The sequence below is a fragment of the Tasmannia lanceolata genome, unplaced genomic scaffold (genome assembly GCF_043159265.1).
Source record: "Tasmannia lanceolata isolate RefF3 unplaced genomic scaffold, GAP_Taslan_0.1 ptg000018l, whole genome shotgun sequence".
NCBI lineage: Eukaryota > Viridiplantae > Streptophyta > Magnoliopsida > Canellales > Winteraceae > Tasmannia > Tasmannia lanceolata.
In genome coordinates this window covers 50,861,891-50,874,374 of record NW_027518695.1, presented here as the reverse complement: position 1 = coordinate 50,874,374, position 12,484 = coordinate 50,861,891, and the positions used below count along the sequence as shown (strand labels likewise).

Here is a 12,484-nt window from a genome sequence, read left to right as displayed (position 1 = left end):
GCACGAGGTCTTTGATATTCTAGTGAGGGATGTACTGAATTTCCACTGTTCACAAGTTTCATTAGATAATTTCTTACAGGTAAATGCAATAGAGATTAGAGAATAGTATGATGATTGTCTTTATGAGCAATGTTTCATGTCTGTATGTATAATCGAAGCCCTCACGCCCCATCTCATTTGATATGTATAGCCCACTCATCCTCTTTGATATTTGCAACCATTTTTTTTTTATATATATAACCCCACTTATGTTTGTCCCTATATGTTTGAAAGTATTTTTTTTTTTAGGTCCTAATTGAATGAGAATGTCACTGACATAGGGATATAGTGCTGAAATATTAGCAACCCTAGCCTATCTTTCTTGCATTCGACTTAGATCCCGAGCTAAAGTTTTTTTTTTAGAAGTTGTCATAGTCTTGTTGATAGGTTTCTTGGAGATTTGCACACATTACCGTCATAATTCATTTTTTTTAACACATAACTGCTGTCCATTATTGTCCACTGTTTGCTATATATTTTTGCACATAACTGCTATCCACCATTGTTCACTACTTGCTATTTATTCTTACATATAATTGCTGTCCATTTTGTGTATAACTGCTGCCCATAGATTCAGTTCACAAGCACATAGATATTGTCCATTTTTTGCTCACTGCTTGCTGTCCATTTTGTGTATAACTGCTACCCATAGATTTGGTTCACAAGCACAAAGCTGTTGTCCATTTTTATTCACCGCTTGCTGCCCATTATCTTGTATAAATTGCTGCCCATTATTTTATATAAACAAGCTGCCTATTGATTCTTTTCACTAGCACGTAGTTGGTGTTCATTGTGGTTCATTGTTTGATGCCCATTATTACACATAGCTGCAGCCTTTGTAAGTAGCTATATTCTTAGGTAATAATTCATGTTTGTTTAAATTTTCTAAAAAAGACTTGTCATTGATAATATTTTAAGCTGAGATGATGTTATTTCTTTAAGAAAAGTATAGACTGCTGACATCTTATTGTTTTAATATTTATAATATTTCATTTTTGTATTAACAAGATCTTCCTGCAGTTTTATTTTATATCATTATCTCATTTGATCATTTTAAAATATTCTATACAATCTTCTTGGACACCTTAAATTCGGTAATAAATAGATTGGTCAGGTAAGATTATCTCAAAGCTTACTATACTCATCATTTTTTATTCAAATAAATTGTTAATAGGAAGAAGGAGATCAGATGACTACTCTGTTCGATATTATCGACATGAGTACTGTCTGATCTCAAGGCGGGATTAGAAATATTATCATGTGTATATGATATCAGATGATTACTTTAGCATCATCTGATTTCATTGGAGTCCCCGTATTGGGGTTTGTGGTTGGTTTTGAAGTGTTTGATATTGTTTTTACTTTATTAGGCTATCCAGCGGCTGGTCTGGACTAATTAATGTTATTTATCATTTTATGATTGCTATTAGATTGTATATTTTTCTTTGCTTGCAATTGATTTATTTTTAGAATAAAATTTGTGATTATCTGGTAGACTTTCCTTCTCTCTTTTGATAGACTAACACAGTCTTTTAGACTTTTGTTAAATTCTTTAGATATTAGAATACCCTTTTCTTGTAGGGCGATGAAGGCGTTAGCCCAAGCCCATTCTTTTAGAAAGACTTACCTAGCTATGGTAGCACTCTTTTCATTCTCTTTCCTTATATAGAGAGTTTTTGGTCTTTTAGATATCCTTCTTAGTCATTTTCTTTCCTTGCATTTCATTGTAAGGGCGATGAAGGAGCTATCCCAAGCCCATCTTTTAGGGAGACCTACTTGGTCCATGTATTATCCCTTTTCCTTTTGTCTTTTATAAAGATAGCCTCAAGTCATTAGATCCTTCCATTCATCGCCAGGGCGCTAGCCTAAGCCCACCTTAGGAGACTTGCCCAGTCTTGCTAGCATTTTTCTCTATCCTACCTCTGTGTCTAGGAGACTTACCCAGTCTCATTCTCTTGCTAAACCTCCTCTTTGTGCGTCGTTTGGTTTTGGGAGAACACCTTACTCGGCTTGGCAACATACCCCTACCCTTATGGGTATTGGGTTGCACATTTGTTGCACCCTAGGGCTAGGTAGCTGTCCGGCCCGGCTGGGTGTTTTTCCTTTGCCAAATATGCACAGGGTCTCTTTTTTTCCTTATTACTTGTGAGTTTTATCTTAGCTTGATAGTCTCACTAGCACCCTTCTTTATTTCTTTTTCTTTTAGGAGACAGGCTTTGTCTCATTAGCACCTCTTTCTTAGAATCCTATTTTTAGAGTCAGTCCTTAGCCTAGAAGTCTGTCCTTAGCTAGAGAGTCTGTTTTTCTTTCAGGAGTCAGTCCTATCATCATAGGGGTTAGGATTTTATCCAACCTCTCATCGTATCATGTTTTTCTATCCGCTCCTGCAAGGTATAGGATGCTGTCCAACCCTTGCAGAGCTGTGTTTCTGTTCTTTTCCCCCGCAAAGCATAGGATGCTGTCCAACCTTTGCGGGATATCAGGAGTCTGTCCTCCCCTTATGATGATAGGATTTGTCCCCCTTGAGTCAAAAACACTTAAAAACAACAAAAACATCTGAAAAACCAAAAATCTCAAAAATCTTGAGTCATTAGGAGTAGTTAGGAAATCTGTTTCGAACTACGTCGGCTTGATCCTCTTCCACGAGGTACGTAGTGCAGCTTGAGATTCTTATCTCAGGTCCAGCCAAACCTTTGTAAATAAATCATTTACCCATTTTAAGAAATAATACCAAAAATCTTCAAAACCTTGTTTTCAACAAGATCTTCCTCTAGAGTTAGGAGTTTGTCCTAGATAAAGAGTTTTAGAGTTTTGAGTTTGTCTTTGATGTGTTGTGTGGTTTGTTTGTGTTTGTGTTAGAGTTAGGAGTTTGTCCTAGAGTTATAGGAGCGCCTTCGTCCAGTCAGTTGGCGATTCATATCACCGATTGATGATTAAGTCTTGGATACGCTAGTGATCCCATTGTTTCCCTTAGGGCGTACAGCCTAGCTACACATAGATTATAGGAACCACCTGCATTAGCTTAGGACTAACCTGCATTTAGTTAAGGCATATAGGGTGTCCTAAAATCTACAATCCATTGGAATTTAAATAATCACACAAGAAGTTTTAAGAACTAGTCCGGTCTTTTAGATCGAGTCTAAGATAGAGGTCTAGATGTCTTAGGCATCATAGCTTAGAATAGGTGCGAAGAACTACGTTGCCTTGATTCTCGTGGAGGCGGGGATACGTAGGCTTCTTTGGATGAACATCAGATCATCTAAAGACTCGGGCCTAGGTATAGATTAGAGTCTTAGGGTTGTATAGTATCGAGTCATTTTTCTATGTTTTGCAGTGTTTTTCTTACTTTATTGCGCAGACCTTATACTTTTTTGGTGTGTCGTGCATGTGTTTGTTCATCAGAACTTAGACACCCATTAGGCATGTCACTTATAACCTAGCTATGCTTAGGTGACACATATTTCTTTTATTTTATCTTGTGTGCCTTTGATTTCATCTCCGAGACATGCATGATTAGATAGACGTCTTTTCGGAGATATTCATTCCCATTCCATATGATTTTCGCCCATAGCTCTTCAAAATTATTAAGTAAATGGCATAAGAGACCAGGTGTTTGCACTTGGGCGGATGAGGTGCTCTTTAGACCTTCCGAATTCGTAACCAGGCACGAACCTTATTTTATATCTCTGGTTATCCGTTGCAACAGAGCATAGTATGGGATCCAGGGCCCATTTGCCTTTTTCCTTGGATGGCGACTCTTCTTTGTTTAAGGTACGCCTCGAATCTGGGCTAGTCCCCGAATCGAGAAGTATCTCACCTTTGTATCGCCACTCATGCTGTGAGGGGCATTATTCTTTCGAGAGTTCCTTGGTAGAGCTCTCCATTCACGTGGATGATCCTGAGACTGACTCGCGTGGGGGCGCACGTCCTCCTCCCGCCGTCTCTCTTGGATCGGGGTCCACAGGCTGGCGACTCTGCTGGGGAGTTCTTGGAACATTGCCTAACTCTGTTAAAATGCCATTTGTTATTAATTTTGAAGAATTTTGAGCTGAAATCATTATAAATGGGAATGTAATCGCTTAAAATCCAGGGGCACCAGATAGGTGTTTAAAACAAGGGATTCACACATTGCACAACATACATCATTTTGTTCTTTATTTTCTTTTATTGATTTTCTTATTATTGGCTCCACGGGATAGATATAATGCGTGCCTCATGGGATATCACTATCCAGATGGTGCTGTTGTATCTATTACCAAGCTATGCGCCAGTGCTGCAGTCGTAAACACTCGGTGTACTTGTGTTTACAGCAGCCGGTGAGCAATGAAGCATACTGTGTATAACACTCGGTGTACTTGTGTTATATACTTAAAGTATGGATCATATGCATAGTACCTGATATTGAGTCCGGAGCTCTACTTTCATTTTACATATTATGTACATGGATATATATGTTGATTTAGTAAAACCCAATTAGGATCTGCATGTGCTTATATATATATTGCATTCATATAAGGACGAACATGTGTTGCTTACACATGTTGGAGCTTAGATTTAGGAGCCATGTCCTATCCGTAGATTATTGCAGTTCACCTTATGTGGCTACAGACGCAGTCCTAATACACTCACATGTCTGTCTTGAGTCAAGCTTCTTGACTCTATGGGATCATATTTAGGGCTGGTGCCCCTGGTTAGGATATATATGTATATATCTATATTTTGATTATCAGATTAGAGCCTACTCATTAGTGAGGCTTCCTTATCTAATCAAATTAGTCATATCAGTCTATTCTTCGGATCTAGACCCGACCAGTGGCTTTTACTTGCCCTCTCATGGTCGTGGCCTATCTTTTGCTCTAGTCATGGAGATTTTGTCCATATATCTTTTGATTATAAGATTAGGACCTACTTTCTAGTAGAGATTCATGGGCTTGAATCAATCAATCGTGTATATTCATTTTTCAGATCTAAACCTAGCTAGTGGCTTCTACCTGTCACACTCATAGCTATGGTTTATTCCTTGACCCAGTGATGATAAATATTACCTGTTTCCATCCTTCAAATGCAAACCTCATTTATCCATTCTTTTGTTGTATTACTCAGATTATTGTTCATCCTGTCTTAGATATGGTCGATAGCCTGTCTGCTGTCTCTATGACCATAGTCTATCATTATTGATCTTCTTGATCGTACATTTTTGTCGTCCACCTTTCAGATCTAGATCCGGTCTATGATCTACTTTTGTCATTTTATGACCGTGGTCTCTTCCCTGAGTTTCTGATCATCTTTGATCATCAATGGAACATTTGATGTCGCCAATTATATCCTTCTTGTGATTATTGGGTAAGTCCATCTTTATTCTTTGTTTATTCCAAGTTATTCTCCATTCCCTAATTATCCCATCCTATTCTTTGTGTTTAGGTTAAATCATGGCGAATAATTTGTTGAAAGGCTGGATAAGCGAGACTATTGGTGCTCTTCCGCTAGAATCCTCGGATAGGAGTATGGCTGATCGGTTCATCTGTGCCTTCAGTCATTTGAGTGTTTCCGATATAAATTGGAAGTTTCTCCAAGCAGCCGCTAGATTCTGGGATCCTAATCTTCATGTTTTTCGATTTGGATCATTCGAGCTTTGTCCTATATTCGAAGATTGGTGTGCTTTATTAGAGCTCCCAACAGATGGACTTTGGATACAATCTTCGAACATAGATTCCTCTCATTCCATTTTTTGCAAGCTATTCAAAAATCAAACCGTTGATGCACTTTCATGCTTAACGGATACGTGTGTGCAAGTTCAAAACCTCATCACCCTTTTTTCTGAAAACGTCGATCCTACTAACTCTCGTTTTCAGAGTTGTCGACGCAATGCTTTGATTTTTAGTGTCTTTGCGCGATATGTCATTCGGAAAAACCCTCGTGTTGCTCCGTTAACCTTGTTAACTGTGGTAGACCAAATTAACAAAGGGAGGAACCCCATTCCTACCATGTTAGCAGAGACCTTTTTGGGACTAGATCTTATTGCTTCCCAAAATATCAAGGACAATTTCTGTGGGTGTGTGAAGTTGTTGTATGTCTGGCTTGGTGAAAAATTTCAAATTCTTCAGCGACAAAAACAAAATCCGTATACCCTGAAGAATTTCCATACATGGAAACCAATAGCCAACCAGCCTCAGTCCATTGATGAATGGCACAATTGGTTACAACATGTAGAGGAGAGCCAGTTTCGCTGGGTAAGTCATTCATGTTTTCATGTTTTTACTAGCACTTACCCACATTCATTTGTTTACCTCATGGGTATCGAGAAGTCTTCTTTTTATGCACCCATACGAATTCTCCATCAGATTACGGGAATTCCATGTCCTCCCGGAATCATAGTCCCTCCTCTTTGTGAAGATCTTACTCCTGATCTCGTCCGATCCATTGTGGCTGCTTGGGGAAACAAAAATATAGAAAGGAGGTTAGGTTTATCTCGCAAATTCTGACGTGGAGAAATATCGGAAGAGCCCGCAAGCCGGCGAGCTCGGATTGAGGAACCTTGAAGATCCATATCATGTTTTGTTATTCCGATTTCTGCATTTCCCATTCTTGTCAGTCTGTTTATCCAGCTGTGATCAGAGATTAATTTTTTCATCCGTTGTAATCACAATTTGGATTTTATTAATGAAAGTGTGTTTTTGTTTCTTTTGTCATTGTTTGATCAAGATAGTTTATCTCGATTATCAAAATTTTAATCTAGTGATTATACTTCCATTTCAGGATTCTTGATTGAGCAGCCATTGCTCCTAAGAAAATCCTCGTTTCAAAACCAACCTGGTCCCGTCAGACATCTGATTCCAGGCTGAGCCGGCAATCCTTGTCACCTTTTTCTTTTACTTCTCCTTTATCGCCTTCCTTGAATTTTCAAGAAATACTTTCACCCGTCCAACCAACCCCTGAAATGATGGCAGAGAATGGGCAAAATAGTATGGACACCAATGAGATGATGAAAGCGATAATGTTACAATTGAGTACCATTAATGAAGAAATAGCCCGATTAAAGAACGACAGAGAATCTACTTCCAAAAATCCTGCACCTCAGCAAACCCCAATCATGCCTCGCCCACCTCCTATGATGACTCAGCCTCCTGTGTTGCCAGTCTTTGACCATTCTGATGACGAACAGTATGAAGAAGAGAACTGTCTCCCCCATCTGGATAAAGGCAAGGGGATAGTCGATAGGTTGGATAAGATGGCCCAGGAGATGGAGAGCATGAAAATGCAAGGTCCGAAAAAATTAAATATGGCCGAGTATATGATAATACCGGGAGTTGTGCTACCTCCTAATTTCAAGATGCCGGATCATGATAAGTATGATGGGACAGGATGTCCCAAGAGTCATCTGAAAGCCCTTATTCCTCTCTTACAGCAGCATGGGCTTACTCCAGAGCAGATTGCTCTTCTTTTCCCTAGATCTCTTACTGGAACAGCAAAGAAATGGTTTTTAAGCTTGAAAACCGAAGAGATCAGAACTCTGGAGGATATTGCCAATAGATTTGTTGAGCAATTCTCCATGGAGGAGGGAATAGATGTGACAAAAAGAGATCTGAAGGCGCTGAAACAAGGGCACAATGAAACCTTCACTTCTTTCATTCGCCGATGGAGGCGAAAGGCAGCGCAGATGACTCACCGTTTGCCTGACTCAGAGCAGATCAAGATTGTTGTGAAAAACTTATCATCTCAATACTATCACCACATGGCAATCCAGTACTTCATTGATTTTGATTTTCTAATCAAAACCGGAACTCAAATCGAAGATGCTTTGTCCAAGGGGCTGAGATCAAGACCTTCGTCTGATGTGAGAGAGGGAAAAAGACCTATTGTGGCACCGAAGGAGGTGCACAGTGTTAACTATACCGGGCCTCCCAGTTATGCCAGACCACCAGGTTATGACCGACCACCATCCAGAACGGTGACTGAGGTCAGGAGGCCTATTGAAAAGAAGGTCTTTCGTCGGTTTGACCCCCTCCCTTACCCCTTATCAGTGGCTTTGAAGAAGTTGCTGAGAGATAAAAAAATTACTTTGTTGGAACCTAGAGAGCTTCCCAACCCTTTGCCCAAGTATTGGAGGAAGGACCAATACTGCGATTATCATCAGAATTCAGGGCATTTGACTGACAAATGCATGGCTTTAAGACACAAGATCCAAGACATGATAGAAGCAAAAGATCTTGCCGTTGAAGCACCGAACGTCACTCGAAACCCATTGCCTACACATGCAATGCCTCCCCCGAACGTGTATGCCATTTTCACTGAAGAAATCCTCTTAGATCACTCCCGTATTTGTGCGGTTATTTCTGATAGACCGTATGTTCTGAGATGGGATGATGAAGATGAAGCGATCGAAAACAAGAAACCTTATATACTATCCCCTCTAGATGAAGGATTAACAGGATCCTCTGAGTGTTCTTGTTCTTATGTCCTCAAGAGTGAGGAGGAGGAAGAGATGAAAGAAAAGATCCCTTATGTTTTAAGATTGGAAGAAGAAGACTTGTTGCTTCTGGAAGATCAGTGTGACGAGCTCCGCCATGTCACACGAGGTGGTCGTGTCTTCAAACCTGCAGAACTCAGAGTAGAAAATCCTGCTGAAGTTGTAAGAGCTGCAGAGAATCTGAAACAGAAGCAGACTGTGGATGAAGAGGAAGAAAATTTGTTGAAACAACTGAAGAAGACACAAGCTAACGTGTCCATCTGGGGTTTACTAATGGCATCACCGAAACACAGACAGGTTGTGCTTCGAGAATTAAATGCCTCTCAAGTATCAGTTGAAATTACCCCCGATGAGTTGGTCAATCTCGTGGCAATGGCCAGGGTTTCTAGAACATTGTCATTTACTGATGAGGATCTGCCTCAAGAAGGAAGAGATCACACAAGACCTCTCCGTATCACCATACTGTGTAACAAGAAGAGAGTCCCCGAGGTGTTAGTGGATAATGGGTCGGCTTTAAATGTATGTCCTTTAAGCACCGCCACTACCCTGGGATTCGGGCCAGCCGATTTTATCCCGTCGGAACAGGGGATATTGGCATATGACGGAACCAGAAGAGATGTCATCGGGACACTCGCCACAGAAGTCGAAATAGGAGGTGAAACTTTCGAGATAGAGTTTCAGGTTCTTGACATCAAAACATCTTTCTTTCTCCTTCTTGGCCGGCCGTGGCTTCATAAAGTTGGAGTCGTTCCTTCCACACTTCACCAAAAATTGAAATTCGTCCGAAACAATCGGGTGATCACAGTGCGAGGAGACCCTGAGCCGGAAGTTGGACAAATAACATCTGAACTGAGCACTGAAAAATCAAGAGATGTTAGTTTAACTGGCTTTTCATTAGAAGTCTCTACTATTTCCTTTGGAGAAGCAATGAATGAAGAAATAATGTTTCTCTCGAGCACAAACACTCAAGTGGTGAAGATAATGCGAAAATATGGTTATGTCCCGGGAACTGGTCTGGGAAGAAATCTGCAGGGCCCAACTGAGTGGCCAGAATTGAAAGCAGTCGGCGGATTATTCGGGTTAGGGTACGAGCCAACTCCGAAAGAGGTTCAAGAAATGAAGCGTTATATGATGAAGTGGGCTGAATGCCGTCGTCGAGGTATAGAATTTCTGACAGGACCGTACAGCATGATTATGAACGGCCGATTCAGAAGAGAAGGGGCAGACTGTCCGTTCTATGGTTTTCCTGAGACCTGGTGCGATAAGACTGGGAAGAGGCTTCCAGGGTTAGAGATCTTCTTCACAGATGAGTTGTCAGAAGATTTCTACAGTGAGCAGTTTGCCTTGGCATCGATAGCAGAAAAACCAGCTACAGATTGGGCGGAAAATATTGAGCCGCATCTCCTAGACTCCCTATATCAGGTTGAGGCCCCAATCGTCGCTATGATTGGAGGAGATGTGCCTTTCGTGAGCCCCGAAAGCTGCATTACTCCAGCTACTGGACCCTTAGACAATTGGACCGCACAGGTTATACCCCAAGTAGTCCTCCAGTATAGTCCAGTCCTTTCAAAAGAGTCAGTCATTTCAAAAAATGTGTCAGTTTCTGAGTTCAACCCAGAGTCTGTCATTTCTAACTTTTCTTTTGATGCAGGTACCATAGAGGTCGGAGTAGTTCTCGGAGGTGGTGAAGAGTCGGTTCCTGTCGAGTCTCGGTCAGAAGATGTTTTCACTGATTCTTCATTTGTACATAGTCCTGTCTATGTTGATACTGATGTCAACATGTCATTTCATTTGAATTCAGAGTCTGTAACGCCCGATGTGGGTGAATCATTCGATGTAATCATCAATTCTGCAAAAGAAATAAAAGATTCATTTGTGTACGATCCTGTCTTTATTTCTAATTCTGTTTCTGATTCTGCTTCAAAGCCTGATCAAATAACTAATAATAATAATAATCAAGACTCCCCCTCAAACGAGGAAGCCGACGAAACTCCTTTTGAAATCAAATACATGATTCAACAAGAGGAGATTCGCCGAGCAAAACCACTCGAAGAAGAAATTGAAACCGTAAATATAGGTGATGAAACTTTAATTCGGGAGATTCGGATTGGCAAAACTTTATCTCCTGAGGAGCGCGAAGAATTAATCACCTTGCTAAAAGAGTTTAAGGAGGTCTTTGCTTGGTCTTACGATGACATGCCGGGATTGAGTGAAGACATTGTCCAACACAAATTACCTCTAATTCCGGGCATCAAGCCGAAGAAGCAAAAACTCCGAAAACTTAAAACAGAATGGGAGTTGAAAGTTCATGATGAGGTTAAGAAGCTACTTGAAGTAAAATTCATTGAAGTAGTGGAATATCCCGAATGGCTTGCAAATATAGTTCCTGTGCCCAAGAAAGATGGAAAAGTCAGGATGTGCGTTGATTTCAGAGATCTGAACAAGGCCAGTCCGAAAGACGATTTTCCTCTTCCGAACATCGATATCCTGGTAGACAACACTGCTGGACATGCTCTGTTATCTTTCATGGATGGGTTTTCAGGCTACAATCAGATCAAGATGGCGCCTGAGGATATGATGAAGACGGCATTTATTACTCAATGGGGTACATACTGTTACCGAGTAATGCCGTTTGGTCTCAAGAATGCTGGTGCCACCTATCAGAGGGCTGCGACTACTCTTCTCCATGACATGATTCATAAGGAGGTCGAGGTCTATGTCGATGACATGATTGTCAAAGGCAGGACTCGGCCAGAGCATACAGTCGCTTTGAGAAAGTTCTTTGAGCGAATCCGAAAGTTTCAACTTCGCTTGAACCCAAATAAATGTGTATTTGGGGTCACGTCAGGGAAGTTGCTTGGATTCATGGTCAGTGAAAGAGGAATCGAAGTGGACCCTCAGAAGATCAAGGCTATCCAAGAAATGCAACCACCAAAGACAGAAAAGCAGATTCGTGGATTCCTTGGCAAAGTGCAATACTTGAGGAGATTCATATCCCATTTATTTATGACGTGTGAACCCATCTTCAAATTATTGAAAAAGAATTCCTCCAAGAAATGGAATGAAGAATGTCAGGAAGCATTTGAAAAGGTCAAGCAGTGTTTGTCTTTGCCTCCTGTCTTATCCCCAGTCATTCCTGGTCAACCATTGTTGATGTATTTGTCCATCACAGATACAGCAATGGGTTGTATGCTTGCTCAGCAAGATGTAGGATCTAAGAAGGAGAAGCCTATCTACTACATCAGCAAGAAAATGCTAGAGTACGAGATAAAGTACACTATCTTGGAAAAGACTTGTCTAGCATTAGTCTGGGCGACTCAAAGGCTAAGACATTATCTCTTATCGAATAAGGTATTTCTGCTTTCACGGATGGATCCGTTGAAGTACTTATTTGAGAAGCCCGCCCTTACAGGAAGAACTGCAAGATGGTTTGTAAGCCCAAGGGTCTACTCTCCTATCTTGTTTTGATGATTCTAAACATAATTGATTGTGTTTTTGAATACTAATCAATTTGTTTTGAAGTGTTGTGTTTGAGATAGGATTGATCATTGAAGAAACCAACACACAACATGGTCATGCTTGGAGATATCCCATACAAGAGTCAAAGGAGCTAAGTGAAGCTCACCTCATCTCTCAAGCAAGCATACACAAGATGGAAGATCAATTGAAGACCAAGACTAAAGAGAAGTTGAAAGCTACATAGGTATCATTGTACATCCTTTCTCTTTAGATTTCCAAGTCAAGGCAAAGTGTTTTCAAAATGTTTTTTCAAAGAACACTTAAGAACTTAAAATGGATTAGTGAATGGTTATGTGGTGGACCAACATATTGGGACCCTCATAAACATTCCAAAATAACCATAGGAGTTGAGTTCCAAAAGCTAAAAATCAAATTTGCAATAAAAATCAAAAACTGCGGATTTTTAGGCTTCTCGGAACTCCGAGAATTTTTCTCGGAGCTCCGAGCTCGGAACTCCGA

At 40.5% G+C, this 12,484-nt stretch overlaps 1 protein-coding gene across 1 annotated transcript; it reads left to right on the top strand.

Annotated features, from left to right (window-relative positions):
* Positions 1-6,979: 6,979 nt before the first annotated feature.
* LOC143850404 (uncharacterized) lies at positions 6,980-10,166 on the top strand. The gene is made up of 2 exons (XM_077359662.1): positions 6,980-10,033; positions 10,158-10,166. Exons 1-2 carry the CDS (start codon positions 6,980-6,982, stop codon positions 10,164-10,166), a joined length of 3,063 nt encoding a protein of 1,020 aa, XP_077215777.1.
* The last annotated feature ends 2,318 nt before the right edge of the window (positions 10,167-12,484 follow it).